Source organism: Cryptosporidium hominis (genome assembly GCF_000006425.1).
Source record: "Cryptosporidium hominis TU502 chromosome 2 CHRO012083, whole genome shotgun sequence".
NCBI classification, from domain to species: domain Eukaryota; phylum Apicomplexa; class Conoidasida; order Eucoccidiorida; family Cryptosporidiidae; genus Cryptosporidium; species Cryptosporidium hominis.
Window position 1 is genome coordinate 1 of NW_667364.1, and position 19,482 is coordinate 19,482.

Consider the following 19,482-nt stretch of genomic DNA (forward strand, 5'->3'; position numbering starts at 1 on the left):
GCTTGATCACTGCATAAGGGAATGTTTAATATCTAAGAATAAAGATAGCGATTTTGATGAAATTGAAGATCAAGACCAAGATGATCAAGAAGATAAATATGAAACTTTACATGCAAATATAAATCATGAAACGAATATCTCTGAATGCCTTAATAATCCTGAAATAAAACCATTAATTTTAGATTCTGACTCAGAAAACTTTGAAAGAGGGATAGAAGTAATAGCTTCTCACTGGAGAAGACTGATTGGACCTTCTTTAGCTCAACAGCTATTGGAAACATACTTTAGCGCAATTAACGTCTCTCATTTTGAAAAAAAAGATGATCCTTCAACAGAAATTTCTGGAAGCTTAAGCTTTTTGAATTCAATGTACATAGATGCTTCGCAAAGACTAGGATGCTGGAATTTCATTTTACCAAAATTGATTTCCGAGGATTTTGTTATTTGCACCGATAAAGAAAACCCAAACATTAAGACTATAGAGAAGAACTTAACCCCTTGTATTGAATCATTATTAGAGTTAAACCCAATAGTAATAGGAGAAGCGGTCAGAGAAAAACAAGTGAATCTTAAATCTGAGACCAATAGCGACTTCCTTCCTTCGTATCTAGAAGACGAAGATGTTTCTATTTGCCAGGCATTGCAATTCTTTGTTAAAGGAAGAAAAAGCTCAGAGTTAATTCAAGATGAGATAATTTTAAAAAACACAACGTTTTCTGGCTTGGTGGATATTTTAGATGCCCCTGGTGTTCTAGAAATCACGCAAAAAACCATTAAACTGTCCTTAATTCATGTTTTGGTTGAGCTTGCTTTTCAAACACTGGTAATTTTGGAGGATCACGTCAGAGTCGAAGAAACAGGTAATTCCATAGAATCATACTCTAGCAAAATGATTAATTCTCAAACAAACTGGCTGGCATTATTCAAACATTCTTCAAACAATGAAAGACGCAAATTACTTACTGCTAACCTCGAGGAGATCCTTCAGTTGGACCCAAACTCAAATTCAGAATCAATGGTATGGGACTCAAGCAATCTATATTTTACATGGCTTCTGGCTACTAGGATAATTCTCTCTCTAACTACATATTTTCCAAGAATACTACGCGAAATATGGTTGCGCAATTCTAATAATAAAACTCAAGCTATTTTACAAAAATTGGTAATTAACTACTTTTCACCTATCATTATCCCAATAGAACTCAATCATATCCCTCTAATTATTGAGAAAATGTCAAACCCAGATAGGAAAATCACATTTGATCATAATGTATCATCTAGGGCAATTAAAATGAGCTATTCTGAGCGTGGATTCACTGCGACGCTCTCTTTTACTTTCTCCCAACATCATCCATTAGTTATTCCGAAAGTGAATATCCCAAGTGTTGTTGGAGTGTCTAAGAAACAAAATTCTAACTGGCTCATTTCTGTCATTAAAGCCGTTAGGTACAAAAATGTCACTCATGCCATTCTAACGTGGATAAATAATTTATCCTTATACTTGGATGGCGTGGAAGACTGCCTTATCTGCTATTCAATTGTGCATCCCCAATACAGGTCATTGCCGAGAAAAAGATGTCATACATGTAACAATATTTTCCACTCTGAGTGTATTTACAAATGGTTCAGAACGTCAAACAAAACTACATGCCCACTGTGTATTTCTTTGATGCACTGAATTCCCACATTCACCGCCACAAGTACCCGCCTAAAAGTGTGGCTTATAAAAATAGACCTACGTATGTATTGAACGAAGCTTCAAAGAAATATATTTGAAATGTACTTGTAATAAAATAATTGATACTAATAATTAACTATAATATCAAATTGTTTATTTTAATTTGTTTTCAAATCGTTATTCTAAATAATATTATGCGTAAATTTATTTAATATTTTGTTTACACAGGCGGAATCAATAGATTATGTAGACATGACTGCGGCGAATTTATTCAAATAAGTTTATCTTGTACCAATAAATACCTAGTCTAAAAAGGTTAAGATTTAAATAATTTTTAAACTTTTTTCAAAGCTAAATTGATTATTTGTTGATTATTAAATATTTAATATTTAAAATTTTATACGGATTTTCTTGTCTTGGGTAAAATATAAAGCAAAGTACCAGAGAATAATTAAAGTGTAAATAAGATCATGTTCAAACTTTAATTAACGAAAATTAAATCTATTAAACTAATAAGCTATATATCTGTAACAAATTACTATAACCATCTACTTATTAAGTAACCATTATATATTTGTATATCAATATATGAGTAAATGTTAAGTACATTCAACAAAGCTTGTTGAGATAGTTGATTTTCAATTGTTAAGTAATTAGAAAATAATTAATATACTAAAGCGATTGCATTGTTAACTACCTTTTCAATCCCGAATGTATTGCAATAACAGTAATCGTTTGTTTCCCTGACATGAAGGCTTTTTTAAGTGTAATATTGATATACATAAAAATTCAGATCGTTCGGATGTTTAATAATCCTTCTGCATATAGACTCAATAATAAGTAATACACAATTGGGATCTATAACATAATTTGGTCTTGTACCCGACCTTTTTCTCGAAATTGAATACATCGGAGATAATAACAGACAGTTCTATTGGCCAAGAATCGAAAATATTGAAAATAAGGATTTGTCCGTTATTACCTCCAATTTACAAATTTGTATTTTTTTTGAGACCCTTCTCTTTTAGTCTAGACTTAGATTTTTCTTGGGTTAAATCAACTTTACAACTAGATAAATTAAGAAAGGCCTCAAGAATACTGAAAGTCTGGTAAGTCTGATTTATATAGTCGGATTTTATTTTCAAGGATATTGAAACAGAATTCACGGAGCTTAGACCATTTTTGCTAATTTAAGTGTTGTTATTTTGGGCCTAAAACAAGAGAACTGACCATTCTGCATACTCGTAGCATTGATTACAACATCGATTAACAAAGGCCGAGGAATCAGTTAAATATAGTCTCAAAAAAAAGACCATTAGGGCAGGTTTGTCTTGGGGACACGTGTATCTTTTGCTTTTTGTTTTCTTGTAATAATTATTGTTCCCCTATACTATACCAGAAGAAATCAGTGAATAGTTTTTTTTTCAATAAGAACATTAAAAATGTGGCATCCAAATGTTTCGGGCCACAATGAAGGGCTAGAAACTATCTCTACCATGAATCCGTTGGCAAAGGTTGGACCGACTGAGAAAAAACAAAAGGGTAAAGTTAGATCTGGTCCAACCAATTCTAGTAACCAAAGGAGGGCAGGTACTAGATTTTCTAATAATCCAAATTTACAGACCCAATCCCATGTACCTACCCAGCCTTCACCAGTTTCAGGAGTTGCGGTGGGGCCAATGCCCATTCCAGTGTCGGCTTCAAACTCTCTGGGAATTGGTAATATAAACTCTCCTTCTTTAAATTCAATTGGAGTTCCTGGGAACATTGTGGTTGCTCCGCCCATTAATCAACCTTCTCAGGGTCAAACTGTATCTTATAGAAACACAAAAAAGATCCCAATAGATCGTTCAAAGTTCCATCCGAGTATTTCTAATCTGGCTGGTGCAATTATTGGTGTCTCGGGATCAAATCAGAAATGGATGGAACAGGAGAGCGGAGCTCAGGTTCAGATTTTAGGTACAACCGGCAATGACCCAGAAGGTCTTCATATATTAGTGCGATATAATGAGCCACGCGAGCTGGAGATTGTAGAAGCAATTATTGAAGAGATAGGAAGAGCAACTTTTGAAGGCGGTGGAGGGTTTATCTCTCATATTTTGCCAAATAGAAAGCCTGTTTCCCCGACTTTAACTGGACTACAAGGTAATATGATTGTATCTGCAGCTCTCCAAGATCATACCTCTGGAATTGAAAAGCAGATTATGGGAAGTGGCGTGGCCATGGGGGGAATGCCATCTCTACCTCCAAACTATTCTTCATCTCAACCTCTATACAACAACATGTCTAGTAATATTGGAATGGGATTTATTCCTAGAGGAAATATTGTAGCCCCTATTCAAATAGAATGGCCAAAAACTCCCCCAGCATCACCGGTAGAATTTGAATGGCTTTTGCATTTAGTACTTCATTCTGCTCTTAGCCAATTAGGTCCTATGGTCAGTCATGGAGTTCCTATGATACATATTCCGATGTTATATGACTCCTTTACTAGTTTCCGTTTTGAGCATGATGCGACTTCATTCTTCCAGTCATGCATAATTCAAAATGGATTATTGGGCTTAATACAGGCTTTACCTCATATTTTTATAGAGGGCCCACATACTATAATAGATTCTTCGAACATTCCAAAACTGTCTCCAATTTTTAAAGTTAATCTTTCATCGGGCGTTACCCCACTATTGCTTCCAGCGCAATCGGTAACTGTTTCTTTTGCGGACTTCAAGTTAGCTGCTGAAGCATTTTGGAAGATGGGAGCACTGCCACCAACATTTTCTGGCTTCGGACCCCAGGTTCCACAAAATATAAATGGAACCAGTGGCCCTTCAGGATTAGCAGTCACAGGATCGACAGGCACTATTTCTGATCATGTATATAATACAAGTAGTGTTGTATCTCCGAACCAATCCGCAAGACAGCATCAAGGCAAAGATTCCTCAGGTTCCTCTATTGGAGAAAACGTGTTAGCTGGTGGTACAAACAAAATTAAGAAAGATCAGGGTGCAAATAGTATCATAAATACAAATTCCAATCAACCAACAAAAGGCTCTTCTTTAATATCTGATGATGATGATACATTTGGAATTGATAATTCAAGCTCAAAAAATGGAGTCATTACTAATGGAACTTCTTCAGTCGCTCTTTCATCTCATTCATCCACTACAACTACATCTTCAGGAGTGACATCCATAGTAAACGTTGGCAAGGATAATATACCTCAAACATCTTTAATGATAGTTTTACAAGGGGTTCACTTCCTTTTGCGAAGATGGATAAGCAAACGATTGGCTCCTCACTACATCCCTAAAAGCTCATTAGATTTTCTTCCTTTGGATATTTTAGAAAGTGAATTTTCACAATTTTATGAAATTCCTTTAAATATTGAAATACTTGGTTGGACAAATTTACTTCATTTTGTAGAGGCGTTCCCGGATGTTTGGACTGTCGAGAATGTTGGCCCAGATGAGTTTACTTTGATACCATTACCATATCCCGACTTCTCAATGATTGCAAAGACCAGGGGCATCACAAAGCTCAACAATGAGAAGCATTACGATTCGAAGCCCGATTCTAACGCTTTTACTTTGTCTGCTCAAGGCTCTTCTCTGGCAAATATCCACAAAAGTGGAGGTTCTTTAGATAATATTCAGAAAATTGTGAAGCAAACTCAGGACTTTGTGGCAGAAGCTATTGCTTCAGGATATCCTGCAAATTCCTTGGAAATCAATTCTATAAATGAGATAATAAATGGAGTAACAATGGGTATTTATTCTCTAGATAATAACACAAGTTCCTCTTTGTATGAACTGGTAACCAAAGTTACAAACCTATTACCTAAATATTCGTCTAATTCTGCCTCAAGTACTAGTACCAACTTCCCCAACAAGCCAATTAGTGGAAGTATTAGTAAATCCCGTTTTGATAATGCATATAAAGGAACGAATGGTATAGGCTCTATGAATGGGTTAGCGAAGGGGACAAAGTCTGGAGGATTTCAACATCAACCTCACTCACTGCAACCACCAACAGCCTATCCCTCCACACATATTTCCCTTGCAAATGAAAAATCTATTTTGGGAGGATCTGGGAATCACCATTCTTTGACTGTTCCACAAGTTGGTGCATCCAGATTTAACAGTATGAATAATGCTAAAAATGAAATAAGATATGATATTGGAGCTGCGCAGCCTATGTCTACTCATAATCAGCATAATATTCACCTTCATGCTCCCCATCAAACTAATGCTCAAGTACTCAATAGCAATCTTTCTACAGGAAGATCAGTTAATGGTGGACAATCAAAACGTGTATTTTCAAATCAATGTGCAGGGGCTAGTAAGGGTCCTAAACAGTTAGTAGGGCAGGATCAACGCCCATATCCATTGTATGACCAACAAGGTAGTAATCCATCAACTGAATTTGTCAATCTCCAGCACAACCCAAATCATATGAATCCTACTCAAAACACATTTGGAATGCAGGAAGCAAGTGAAAGCAATATTCATAATTTTTATCATCATTCCATGGACGGAAATTCCCACTTTTCTACTTATAACGGGGGTGGCATTTCTAGTATTGGAAATAGTATGGCAGCCTCATGTCATTATGATTATCATTCATTTGGAGTTCAATCTACAAATTCAGCATTTGTTCAACCTTCTCAGAATCATAGTATGAACGGTGCGCACTTTTCTAAATCTGTTGGGATTCCTTCGGACCAAACTATTGGTAATAATGGAAACAATAATGGAAATAATATCATGTTATCTCTGCCTAACCATGCAAGTGTAGTGTCTAATAGGTCTGGATGGGATCGTAAAAATAAATCAAAAAACAATTAATATTATTTGCGCGGGTTTGTGATTATAATTTCAACAGGCAATTAAAAAAACTGATAGTTTATTTCAAGTGATGGATTTGTTTATATATATAAATATATATATCTAGTCGCTCCTTTAATTTAGCCTTTGGGATTTTTTATAGCTGATTCTGTATTTAGGATTGGTCAATGCTATTTTTCGTCGCAAATAGCTATTGATATGATATCCCTTTGTTATATTGAAAAAAAGTTAATTCTGAGCATTTATTTAAGAATCTTAAAAGTAGCTCGAAAGCTTATGCAAGTAGTTACATTAATTCCCAAAGTGTATTATAGTCGAATTCATTGAGAATGGGCTATGTAGTGGGAACAGATGGTTCATTCTACTGAGTCTATCTTCTCGTTTTTAACTCAATAAAAATATTTAGTTTTGATAGTAACTCTATTGTCATTCTACGAACCCTTCTTGTTTCAGCGCCTCTCTCTGTTGCATTCTGTTCTAGTTTGATTCATTTGTTCCGACTTAGGGTAGTTTATTGCTTTTGAACAAACACTGCTTTTACTAAGATTAAAAGTGATTAATGAAGGGAAAACAAATTTCAATATGCTTTTTTTTTACAGTATATATTTTTTTAAGGTTTTTAGGGAATAAATTAAAAAGAATAATGAATTTAAATATATGATTAAAGAAAAAAGATAATATTGAGGCTTTAGATTCAAAGCCTTAATATTATAAAATATAAAATTCTGTCTTTATTAAAACCTTTGGCACACAATTTCTTTTTATTTTAAAGAAAAAAAATTTCAACAATACACACAATAAAAAAAAATAATGCACCAAGCCGAGGAAAAATAAAATTGGATTGATTGAATAAAGGCTGATAAAAGATATTATTGAAAATATATTAAAGCCTAATTTTCCTTGAGATTTCTTCAACATGGATGATTACGACTCACAGTCAACAGTTGAGGATGTTTCAGAATGGGCAGAGCATATAGAAGATGTGATTGAAGAATTACAAAGGAATTATAGAATAATACAAACAGAGATGAGTTGTTTAGTAGAAAAATTACAGGTAGTAAATCGACCCAGGAATTATATTTCCAAAAGAGTAGTATTTCCAAAAAGGAACCATAATGCCAGAATAGGAAATGAAAACTTAAAGAATTCTAGAAACTGCTGCAATAATTGCCAAGGTAATTCTACATACAAGAGCAGTAAAATTGAAGCTCTGGAAGGCTTAGCTGAAAATATTCTTGGGATAGCAAACGAGCAATATATAAATAATATGGTAGAAAAATCAGTATCGAATCTCGAAAGGACACTAGTGGATAAATTGGATAAGAATTGCGCTCATCACCATCTCGAGTTGCAGAGAAACATTACAGATTTAAAAGTGCAACAGTCAATAATGGAATCAACTGTTAGAGATATTGCATTACAGATCCAGGAGATTGCTCTAGAACTAAAAGATTTGAAGACTTCCATTGGAAACAGAGTGGTTGGAGATACTATGTTAACAATGTCACAAAAAAATCAAAAAGATGATGAAAATTTGGATTCTAATTTAAATTCGAACACATTATCAAGTTCTGATTCAAGTTCCTGTTCCTGCTTATGTTCTTGTACGGAAAAGTCCTCAAATAATGGAAGTTGTAGTTGTTACGAGCGTAATCAAAATGGAAAACTTGAAGGGAGCAAAATGCTAATATATGAAATCCTAAGAGATGTTTTTGTTGAAGATGAGAATTTGGTTGGGATAGGGAATAATTTAGATGAATTGGAACTTGAAAATCTATGTTTAATTAGGCAGCTATTCAAAGATTTTGTAAGAATTATTACACAAGGTAGAATCGAAACTCTTGAGAAAGGTATTGGAGAAATTCGTAATAAGAATGCTAAAGATGAAAAAAACACGGAAAAAAGACTCGAAGATATTAATCTTTTGATTAAAGATGAGCTAATGAATAGGTCAGCTGAGAGCGATATGATAGCAAAGTTAGAGAATAGAATCCAAGGGGTAAAAAATGAGGTTGATAGTATACAAGATAGTTTTATTAGCATTAAAAACGATGAATTATTTAATAAAGAACAAATTGAAAGGTTGGAAAAGGAGTTAAATAACCGTTCAGAGCTTATACAGTCAGCTATTAAAGAACTAAATGATGAATATTTTTCTCTCAGAAAAAAGCAAGAAGAGGAAAGTGGTTTCTTATTTGGGGACGAGCTTTCAAAAACTATAACTGATAAGATATCAAGTATCAAAGATCTGGTTAGCTACATTAGTGATGACCTTTTCAAGAATGAAGAGAAGCTGCAAAGGCAAATAAAAAGGAATTCAAAGATCATTGAAGAGCTAAAAAGCGGTTGTGTAGAATTTGAAAAGTATTCGGATGAGAATTTTATAGAAATTGCCAATTCCCTGAAGAATTTTAGAATGCAAACGATTACAATACTCTCATCTATGTATGAAGTTATAAATGAGAATATAACCGATAGAGTAAATGTGTCAAATTTCCAGCAAAAACTTCAAGAGAACTTCAACGAATCAAGTGAGGAATTTAAAGGAATGATTGATATTCGTCCGCACATTTTCTCTATGCAAAGTAACCAATGTCCAGCAAAAAGTCAGAATACTGGATTTAAAAATTTTAATGTTGAAAAAAATAGCAATTCAACAAGTCAGAAAATTCCTCCGAATGCTTATCATATTAATAATTAGCATTCCAAATAAGAAGCACTGTTATTTTGTATACTATATTATATATTTGTACTATAAATCATTTCTGTACTTTATGTAACTTTTTGACTTATTGGCTACATTAAAGCAATTCAAACTTTAAAGTTTCTTTTCAATTTATAATATAAATTTCTTATATTAGACTGTATCAATTTCTGGGAGTGGAAACAAAAGCATTAATTTATACAATACTTGTAGGGATAATCAATGCTTTTCCTAAGCGAACAGATTTAATGTATGCATACAAAAAGTCTGTAAAAAGAATAATTTGAATCGCAAAGGAAGCCATTACGGTCCAACCAGGAACGTTCTTTCCATGCTCTGGAGCAAGCTCTCTATAAGAAAAAAGCCAAAATACAAATGAAAGAATCTTTGATGTTGCCAATGATGCCAAATAATGGCTTGTAAGAGTTTCAACTTCGCCTCCAATTTTCGTCATCATAACAAGCTGCGGTAACATAGCTGTTGTCTCCAAATACAATGAAAATGTCCAAGCAAAGTCGGCAGGGAAATAACTATTCAAATCTGGGTGTATAATTGCGGCTAAAATAGCAGAAAATACTATAGGGATCACGATATTTACTGAATCTTTATCAAATTTATATTGATACTTGAGTTTTGTATTTCCCCAGTAAATTAATAATAAAGAAATAGCCAATGAAACAACATCAGCCACTTGGTATACCCAGTCCCCAGATCTATCTACTGGTAAATATCCATTAAAAAATAAGGTAGAAGATAGTTTTGAAATTAAGGCTATTGAATACAGTATTTGGCTTCTTAGTGAAATTCCTGAAAGAGAGCACTGAGTATTTACCTTTGATGCCAATAATAGAAATGCAAAGCACTGAAAGGCTGAAGAAAGTGTCAATATTGCTGAAAAACTTCCATCCGAAAGGTACTTATACCCAACCATTAATAATAGACAAAATGCTATCCAGAATAAAATTTCAAGTTGGCTTTGGTATGATACTCCAACTTCACTTCTATTCTTGATTTTATTAAACCAACTTTCATTATATTCCAATTTTTCCCTGCCTTGGTAGCAACTATATGATAATTTGTCATTTTCTAACTTGCTTGAAATATGCCCTGAATACATCATCATCTTCAAGTCTAACAAACCTTATAATTTAACAATTCCAATTTGGCTATCTATAACAATTACTTTTAAGTTTTAAAGAATTACCAATTTACTGTTCTTGTTTGATTAATAAACTTGCTTTCAATAATTAACTCCAATTACTGGTAGCCGGATGTTTTATTTTTTTGTTCCTCTTGTAAAGACAATAAATACTCAAATCAAAGCAAAAAGCATTACGAAAGAAAATTTTTCGTCTTCGAATGTTTCAAATATGTAACCATTTTTTTGCATGATTTTGTTATCCATGCATGCAAATAATAGTCATGCCTGCAATTCATGTTAATTATGCATGCATTGTGGGGATTAAAATACACTGTGAAGTATTTAAAAAAAACTTAAAATGTTGAAAATTACTCATTGATTCTGAAATCAAAATAAAGATAGCATAATCAAATTAATTAAAAAAAATTAGGAAGGTTTATATAATCTATAATTATTTCGATGTTAGTTTAGATGAAATATAATGCAATATAGAGCAATTAGAGTCATATATTTGCCTTGAAAATGAGTATATTTGAGAGATATTCATCAAAATTGCAAGAAAAATACTTCTTGTATCGCAGTCACTGAGGTTTGTAGATAATATTGCGAGTTTGTTTTGTTTAAGCTTTTCGCTTTCCTCGCTATTTTTGTTCTCTGCATTATTTTCAAAAATAGTTTTACTATTATTTAGAGATTCACTAAGAGTTTTATTTACATTTAGGAATGTATTCCCATGGACTCTGATAATAGATTCAACCCAAATAAGATGGCGTTCTAATCTGAAAAATTGTTTATTATTAGGGCTTGTTACAATTCTTAAAAAGTTTAGCATATTCGGAAGAAAAAATGAAACAATATTTTGTACAATGTAGTCAATTGAAGTAATTGGAATTTGGATATACGCCTTTGCAAGTATATTGAAATTATTCATTGCTAATGCAAGAATCAAGCCTCTTAAAAAATCTCCTTCTTTGAGAAAATGATCAATATTGCTCACATTTACCTCTTTTGTCATTATTTGCTTTTTAAAAGTGTCTAACATGTTTAAGTGAGTTGAAGAGCCTGAATATGAATTTCCTAGAGTATCAATGCAGAAAAGGAATGCTCCATGGCTAGTAGAAGCAATCCAATGCGATGAATTTTGGGAAAATGCCACCTCATATACAGAAAAATGAGATTGCCTGCTAGGGCTTGAGAACTCCCCAACAATAGTTCCTGGTAAAGAATTATGTTCACGAATAATCTTCTCTTTCTCGATTAATCTATTTGAAGAACTCCAAATTTCATCAGGATTTTCAGAATCGGGGATTCTTTTTTTCTTTTTGTTGGAATTTAAATTGGAATTAAGCTCCATTCTAATTCCCGAAAAGAAACGAGAATTTGTTAGTTGAACAGTAGAAACCAAAGTAAAGGTTAATGTATCATAAAGGCATACTCTAGCTGAGTTTCTAGAGGAGGCAAGAAGAAATCTTCCATTACTATTGTAACAGATAGATGAAAAGTGTTGGTTTCTATTAATATTTTGGTTTGTTTTTGCTCCAAGCCTTCCGCCACCGCCTTTGCTGTTATTTGCAGAAAATGCACTTGAAGAGCTCCTTCCGCTATGAATATCTCTTAGACCATCAATGCTACCTTCAACAGTGCCTTTATTTATATCCCAGAAAGTAATACTCCCGGACAAAGAACTAGTTGCAAGCATATTATTCCCTCTAGGGTCAAATGCTATTGAAAGCACGGAAGAAGAGTGTACTAAGGTTTCCCCTGTTGCTCCTTTACCAACACGAGCATAAAGATCCCATATTCTAACAGTGCCGTCCCATGAAGCAGAAGCTAAAATTCCAGGGCTGGAAAGCGAGGGACAAAACGCGATGTCAACTATGTTGGATGTATGCCCAGATAATTTATCTACTAGTTTACCGGTTTGGAAACTCCAAACATAAATTTTGCATTCTTCGCCCTGACTGCCTGCTACTACTAAATCACCAGCTCTATCAACTGCAACACATGTGAACTGAACGCCGGTATCTTCTTCGGCTGTTAAAGTCCTGAAGTTTCTGTATCTCATAATATCATATGCTCTGATTGAACCATCGAGGGAAGCGGATAGTATGACATTGCCTTGGGGATTAAAAATAACTTTAGAAACTGGGGCGATGTGATCTGAAAATGTCGCAAAATTATATCCTGAACTAATATCCCAAAGCTTCACCTTACCGTCAACCCCTCCTGTTGCAATTATTGTTCTTGATCCAATGCCAAGATAATCGTCATGAGAAGCTTTTCCATTCCATTTCCCTTGAGTTAATCCTACCGGGCTAAAACTAGAAGATTGTATACCAAAAGAATGGCCTTGCTGCTTAAGTATATACGACTCTGATTGCCATTCCCAAATGATAAGCTGACCAGTTTTTGCAGCTCCAACTGCCAGCCATTCGCCTTTTGCACCAAATTTTAGTGAAGTTAAAGGGGAGTTAGAAAGTGAAAACGTATGGATTGAATTAATTAAGACATTGCTTGGGTCCAAAGAGTCAGAATCCAGCCCAACTGAAATTCCATATAAGGTAAATACTCCATTAGATGTTGAAATTGCAACCAGGTTCTTTTCATAATTAAATGTACAGCCTGTAATAATCGCTCCTTTTGATTGATTTACATATGCTCTCAGGGCCTCAATCCAATATTTACTTCTTATTCCATCATAAAATTCTGGTTCAATGTCTGAATCTGTGTCTAAGGCTAATTTAGTATTTGCCCTAGATTTCTTTATTTGTCTGGGGAGAATTTTTTGGGGGGTAAAAACTTTCTTACCTCGACTTTCCTTTTTGGATGAAGGTTTCCAGAATATTATAACGCCTTCAGAGCTTACAGAAAATATGAATTGCATATTTTTCGTGAAGTAGGAGCCAACAACTGGATTTTTGTGGGCAATAAAGGCTACAGTGTCAAAATGGTCAATCTTTTCAATGCTGATAAGCCTTACAGTCATGTCATTGCTAGCAGTAAGTAAAAAACGACCGCACCTACTCCAATCTAAAGAATTAACCTTAGAATTGTGGATAATATGCTTTCTCTTTAATATCAATTGCCAGCCTTTTGATATACATGGAGCATGCCATATATATATTCCAGAATCAATTGCTGCAGCAATGTAATTTCCATTGTGGCTATAGCAAATGAATCCAACTGAACCGGGAAATTGCATTCTATTAAGAATAAGCCCTTTTGAAAAGTTGACAATTGAACCATAATTATCTTCGTCTACACAAATTAGAATGCTCTCGTCAGGTGAAAGGCACATCTTGCTTATATTACTTCTTGCTTCACATCCCAATACATGGGTTCTGTTAAATTTTATATCATGAACACAAATCCTATTGTCCACATTAGAGACCAAGTTTGACGAATCTGAGAAAAAAAGAATATCGCCTCCATTATATGGCACTCCTAATAAATTATTGAATTTGTACATGATAAATTAGTATTAATAATTAAATGTTTTGAGAATTTTGCTTCAAACTTCAATATTTCAGCCGATTAAAATATAGGCTATTACTTGGCATATATATGATTAAAATTGGAAATATTTATTATTAAATTTAAATTTATATACTCCTAAAAATTAAAGTTTTCTCTCAGCTATCTCAAAGTGCTTCAGTAGGAGAATATAAAAATAAGACCTTATATAGCCAAAATTTTATAGTTTTAATATTACAAGCAGAGTGGCTCTTTATTTCTCCTTTTTTGTCAAATCAAGACTTTAAGAGCAAGCCACTGAATTCAAAAGGAAATTCAGAATACCGCCAGAATCGCGCGCGCGCGCCTTTCAGGTGCTGTGGGTCAACATAGACATGCTATGATTGTGTTGAGATCAAGAAGGATAAAAGTAAATGGAGATTTATTAAATTATTTAAATTTATATAAATTATAGTTTTTAAATATATATTATAAATATTTAAAAAAAATACTTGGTTTAAGCGATAAGATGAAATTAAGAAAGTTGTGTGCATTATTTCTGACAATCATATATTTCTATGGAGAACATTTAAATATAGAAGCTGCAGGTGTGATCAAGAAGTTAAAGAAAAATAAAAAGGGAAATTTTAGTCTTGAAGCTGAGCAGGCTGAGATAAATTTTCCAGTAGATGAACGGTGTAGAGCAGTCGGTAAGTTTTAAAGGTATACGAATAAATATGTAGTTATTAGATTTATTTAGGTAAATATATTGCTGAGAGAAAAAGAACATCAGATCAGATGAGAAAATTCTTAACATGTATTATAGAACATAAAAGCATAGAATCTATAAGCTTGCATGAAAAGTACACAAAAATTTCAGAAAAATGTGCTAGATCTGGATACAAGGCTTCAGAGTCAACCAAAACCCAATCATTAAATTGTATTTACTGCTACAAAGAGATACTACAATCTTTAAAAGAAAAATATGATGACATGAAGAGTATTTTCCAAACAGATGAGGATGAATCATTTGGAAATATATACATTATTGTTATTTATTTGGAGAAGTTTTTAAGAACAAAAATTTCTGTGATTACACAATACATTACTTCCACAAATTGGTTTATGGCATATTCAGCTTCAAGAGAATTTTGCGGCACTCTCGTAATTATCTTTGATCTTTGGACGAGAGTGACTAGAGATTTTTTCTGGCCGTATACAACAGTAGCTTCAGGTAATTACCTCTCAAGATTCCCTATTGAATTAGGTAAGTTAATTATTTCAAATATTGCCAATAACAATATAAATAATTAAACTTATTATTAGAATGCCCATATTCAACATCTGAAATAACAGGAGTTAAAATAAAAGATGATAGCGACCTAACTGCTATTTTAGAATCTCCATTAACTTTTGGTTAAGAAAATAAAAATTTAGCCATCGAATTTAATTCTTCCATGAGATATTTTGAGCTCACCCCCACTTATTTCTGGTAATTTTATGATTGCGAACCCATTCTTATCTATTCCCTGAAGTACTCCCATTTCTATTTCATTTCCTTCCTTTTCATAGTCAATTATTTTTACAACTTTGCCTTTATAAAGCAGCCTCTTGTTAACTTCTGCTAGAGTATTGTCTTGGAATCCTTTATGTCTCGATGAATTTATATTAGTTACTGATTTAATAACTTCCAAATGTAGGCTTTCCAAAATATCATTAATACCAATAAGTGAAGAATCTAACTCGCTTTCTATTTTAACTGACGTTGCAGGGGACTCCACATTTTCTGGAAGATTGCACTTATCGTGAAGTACATTCAAGCCTATTCCAATTACAATAGGCTCATATTCAACTTGTTCAAATACATATCTTTTTTCTAGTTGTTTAGATAAAATACCTCCTATTTTCTTCCCATTAACATAAATATCGTTAACCCATTTTATTTTTGGTTCTTTAATACCAAACTCCCCCAAAATCTTGCAAACTGACAAAGCAATCCCAAGAGTATACAAACTCAAATCTGAAATATTCTTTTCCGGTTCTTCTGAGATTTCTCTTCGTCTTAGTGTTAAATATGTCGCATTTAAATTCTTGCCATCTAGCGTATACCATGTGCGAGTAGTACGGGTTTTATGATCATAAGAACCGATGCCAGATGTCATGTTATCTGCGGTAATTACTGTCCATACATTTGGTGACAACTTCTCTGTATTAATTAAAAAATCAATATTTTCATAAGCCCAGATCTGCGTTGAAGGTAAAGTTGTAAAGTGGCAAATATTTAAAGGTAGCTCTTTATGCCTATATATTTTATACTTTTGGTCTTCCATTTGAACTTCTCTAAATTTGCTTTTCTGATAAATGTGAATTTATTTTTTTTTATTATGGTACTTGCTTTTTTTTTGGCGCAGTGAATCTCTAATTTCACAAAAAGTGTTATTTCCTGCAGAGAAAATATATATGGACGGCGATATAGAAATTAATTATGGTAGAAAATAAGGATGAGATTGGCAATAGCATTGTTTTTAATCAACCATGGATTCCAATAATGAGAATATCTTTTAAAGATAATAATGAAAAGTACAATGAAAGTTCGATAGTAAGAGGCGTAATTACTATTAATGGGCAGGCTGCTGCATGTGGGACAGATAAAGGCGAAATTTATGTACATTCATTGGAAACAGGAAAAAGGATTTTATCACATGAGAAAGTTGGAATAAAAAACTACGAACTTGGTAATGGCGGATTAAACGATATAAAAACTGATCAATCAGGAAACTTGTTGGCTGCATGTTTCTCTCCTGGAGCAATAAGTATTTATGATCTTAGGGCTGGAATTAAAAAAAGTGGGTCGCTTTTGGGTTTAACCGTTATGAATTTAGAAAATGCACATGAAGGGGCATGTACATGTATTTCAGTACCGAATGAATTACTTTACCAACCAATATTCTCAGGTGGATACGATGGTTATATTAGAAGCTGGGATCTTAGGAAGAAGGGTTTCTTTTCTCAAGTTCTATCTCACGAAGCTCCCGTTGCTAGCCTGGAGCAGAGTAATGATAAAAGAGTCTTATCTTCGGCATCATTTGACGGAAAAATACGAATTTGGAAGTCCTCAGACTTGAAACTTTTAAAAACGCTATCTGGCCCACAAGGATCTAATTACTCTCTACATTCTATATTCTCATTTAATGATGAACATCTGCTCTGTACTGGAGACTCCTCATCTTGCATTTGGAAATTTGGGCAAGAAAAAACAGAAAAGTTGAATATTAGTTGGGAAAATTCAAAAAAACTTCAAAAGGATTATTCCAACAATATATATGACAACAATCATTTGCCTATGCTTACAGGATTTTCCGTAATTTGGAGAGATCAAGTATTTGTTCCTAGGATTAACCCTGCAACAGCCCCTGCGGGGGATGCTTCTGTATATTGCTTACACACAGCAAAATATTTATACTCTTTGACTCCTATCTCTCCTTCCAATGCAATTATTACATCTATATCCAAACATCCGGATTTAAATAATAATTTGATTATGACTACATCAAGTCTCCCAGAGCCTTCCATAGTACTCTGGAGGCTCAATGAAATTAATAGTTAGAAATATGATCTGTTACGTAGCAAATTCATATTAGATGCCTTATTGGAATTGGTAAATTTACATCAAAATCTAATTGCATACTAGGCCCAAAGCTCGGTAAAATAATCTTCTTATTCCGCAAGTAAAAAATAGACAAAGAAGAAGTTAAGAGTAAAAGAACGACCGAATTGATTTAATAATAAGTTATTAAAACATTTAGAATACTTTACTACTAGACCTTAACGAAGACGACGTGCTTCTCTTTCAGTTTCTAATAAAGCTAAGATATCTCCTTCTCTAACAGGGCCTCTGACGTTACGGATCAGAGAACGCCCTGCAAGTTCAGATTCACCAGACATAAATTGTACTCTAACTTGAATTACACCACCACGAGATCCTGTACGACCTAAAATCTTCTCAACTTTCGCAAGCTTTGGGGCAGAGTCCTACAGAATTAATAATAGTTAAATTCACTCCCAGTAAATTAAACTTTATAAACCTACCATCTTTATATGTTATGCAAAATACAACCTAATAAAGAGCAATCACCTTTGCAAACGATTAAAAACTGTTTTTCTTTTACCTCCTTCAAGTTTAGACGTGACTTCATTTTAAGACGACAAACAATTTCCTTTAGATTAAAATTAAATACCGCAAAACTCGTGTAAAATTGTCCTTAACCGCCTAAGTGTTATGGCGCCAAAGTCGTTATTAAACTTATTTGGCGTAACTGCACCCTAAATCAATTAAAATGATTAAATTCACAACTAATTCGTTTTTTTATGAGGAATTTACTGTCCTAGAGACGATTTCTTTAAATTCTGGGACAATTAACCAATCACCTTCCATTTTATAAGAGAGAATATTGCTTCTGACTTCAGCTTCATTACTACTCGCAAGCTCGCAATTTGGAGTGTTAATTCCAGTGTTAATAGCCGTACTAACCCTCGAGAGACTGGTTTGATAATGTTCAGAATCTAATCTAAGACTAGATATTAACCTTGAGCTCTGTAAATCTATTTTCTCTCCCCTTAGCTCACAAATTCTTGAATCTATATATTCGACTTGACGGATATGTCTTCTTAGTTGATTTGCAAGATTTTCTATGTTCTTCTTGATTTCATTCTTCTTGTCCTCCAACAACTTAATAATTGCATTATTTGGAGTTTTCTCAGCCTTTGCTTGTTCTTCAAAATGACTTCTCTCGCTAACCTTACTATTTAATTGAATTTCGTCGTTTGGTTGTAAACTACGAGTAGGAATATTTTCTTTCGGCAATTCGCTTATTTTAGAAATTGCACTAATTGCAATACTTGATGTTGGAGGAAATCGGAATATTGTTAACATTTCTCCCTAAAATATATTTTTCTTTAAATTATTCACTTGATTTATTTGTGTATATCCTAAATGAAATTTTTGATTTAGTACACACAAACTGTGTACTTAAAAGTTGCGCAAGTATGTAATAAAATTTATTGGAATAATTTGTGATTTTATGCAAATTTTGAATTTTAACACGTTTAAATTATTAATTTAGATTAATTAATATTTTTTTTTTATTAGAGAAAGTATAGTGCCAAATTGTCCATATAAGCCCAAACCCGTCAACATTTGATTAAATCTTAAAATAATTGTGATAACCTTACAAAAAAAATAAAAAAACTTTAGACTTATTCTTGTTTTAATACATAATTTAAAATTAGTGTTTTCGATGACTAAGAAGCAAAGATGAAAAATAATTTATTTTTAATAATTATATTAATTGGATCAGTTTTTACTTCGATAATTAAATGTTCGAAAAAAGAGATAGTAGCTGCTAAATCATCAACAAGAAAAATTTCAGATGAATTAAATGATTTATTAGCCTCTAAGGCATACTTTTTTGTTGACCCTAATTATTTTTGGTCACTCAATGCTACTACGCAAGTTGAAACTAAAGCACCACTTTCTGAATCAGAATTTTTGGTTGTCAATGCTCCTTCAATTGGAATTGAAGAATTAATATTTATAAAAAATAGAAAAAAAGATGGGGAAATATTTTATTCCCATGAATCAAACTCGTTTCTAACTTATACTTTA

The 19,482-nt window shown here is 33.1% G+C and overlaps 10 protein-coding genes across 10 annotated transcripts; 6 read left to right on the top strand and 4 right to left on the bottom strand.

The window, feature by feature from the left end:
- The first annotated feature begins 367 nt into the window (after positions 1–367).
- On the top strand, positions 368–1,678 carry Chro.20309 (hypothetical protein). The annotated part of the gene is made up of 1 exon (XM_662077.1): positions 368–1,678. The coding sequence occupies one exon, from the start codon at positions 368–370 to the stop codon at positions 1,676–1,678; it is 1,311 nt and encodes a 436-aa protein (XP_667169.1).
- Positions 1,679–3,120: 1,442 nt separating this feature from the next.
- On the top strand, positions 3,121–6,519 carry Chro.20308 (hypothetical protein). Its single annotated transcript, XM_662078.1, has 1 exon — positions 3,121–6,519. One exon carries the CDS (start codon positions 3,121–3,123, stop codon positions 6,517–6,519), a length of 3,399 nt encoding a protein of 1,132 aa, XP_667170.1.
- Positions 6,520–7,435: 916 nt separating this feature from the next.
- On the top strand, positions 7,436–9,220 carry Chro.20307 (cytoskeletal protein). The annotated part of the gene is made up of 1 exon (XM_662079.1): positions 7,436–9,220. The coding sequence occupies one exon, from the start codon at positions 7,436–7,438 to the stop codon at positions 9,218–9,220; it is 1,785 nt and encodes a 594-aa protein (XP_667171.1).
- A 199-nt stretch (positions 9,221–9,419) lies between these two features.
- On the bottom strand, positions 9,420–10,346 carry Chro.20306 (er lumen protein retaining receptor 1). Its single annotated transcript, XM_662080.1, has 1 exon — positions 9,420–10,346. One exon carries the CDS (start codon positions 10,344–10,346, stop codon positions 9,420–9,422), a length of 927 nt encoding a protein of 308 aa, XP_667172.1.
- Positions 10,347–10,815: 469 nt separating this feature from the next.
- Chro.20305 (WD repeat protein) lies at positions 10,816–13,833 on the bottom strand. The annotated part of the gene is made up of 1 exon (XM_662081.1): positions 10,816–13,833. The coding sequence occupies one exon, from the start codon at positions 13,831–13,833 to the stop codon at positions 10,816–10,818; it is 3,018 nt and encodes a 1,005-aa protein (XP_667173.1).
- A 782-nt stretch (positions 13,834–14,615) lies between these two features.
- On the top strand, positions 14,616–15,131 carry Chro.20304 (hypothetical protein). Its single annotated transcript, XM_662082.1, has 1 exon — positions 14,616–15,131. One exon carries the CDS (start codon positions 14,616–14,618, stop codon positions 15,129–15,131), a length of 516 nt encoding a protein of 171 aa, XP_667174.1.
- Positions 15,132–15,250: 119 nt separating this feature from the next.
- On the bottom strand, positions 15,251–16,147 carry Chro.20303 (transcriptional repressor of the biotin operon birA). Its single annotated transcript, XM_662083.1, has 1 exon — positions 15,251–16,147. The coding sequence occupies one exon, from the start codon at positions 16,145–16,147 to the stop codon at positions 15,251–15,253; it is 897 nt and encodes a 298-aa protein (XP_667175.1).
- A 155-nt stretch (positions 16,148–16,302) lies between these two features.
- Positions 16,303–17,424, top strand: Chro.20302 (WD-40 repeat protein). Its single annotated transcript, XM_662084.1, has 1 exon — positions 16,303–17,424. The coding sequence occupies one exon, from the start codon at positions 16,303–16,305 to the stop codon at positions 17,422–17,424; it is 1,122 nt and encodes a 373-aa protein (XP_667176.1).
- Positions 17,425–18,183: 759 nt separating this feature from the next.
- Positions 18,184–18,750, bottom strand: Chro.20301 (hypothetical protein). Its single annotated transcript, XM_662085.1, has 1 exon — positions 18,184–18,750. The coding sequence occupies one exon, from the start codon at positions 18,748–18,750 to the stop codon at positions 18,184–18,186; it is 567 nt and encodes a 188-aa protein (XP_667177.1).
- A 381-nt stretch (positions 18,751–19,131) lies between these two features.
- Positions 19,132–19,482, top strand: Chro.20300 (hypothetical protein; the record flags this gene model as incomplete). The annotated part of the gene is made up of 1 exon (XM_662086.1): positions 19,132–19,482. A coding segment is annotated over one exon (351 nt), but the record flags the coding sequence as incomplete, so codon positions are not given.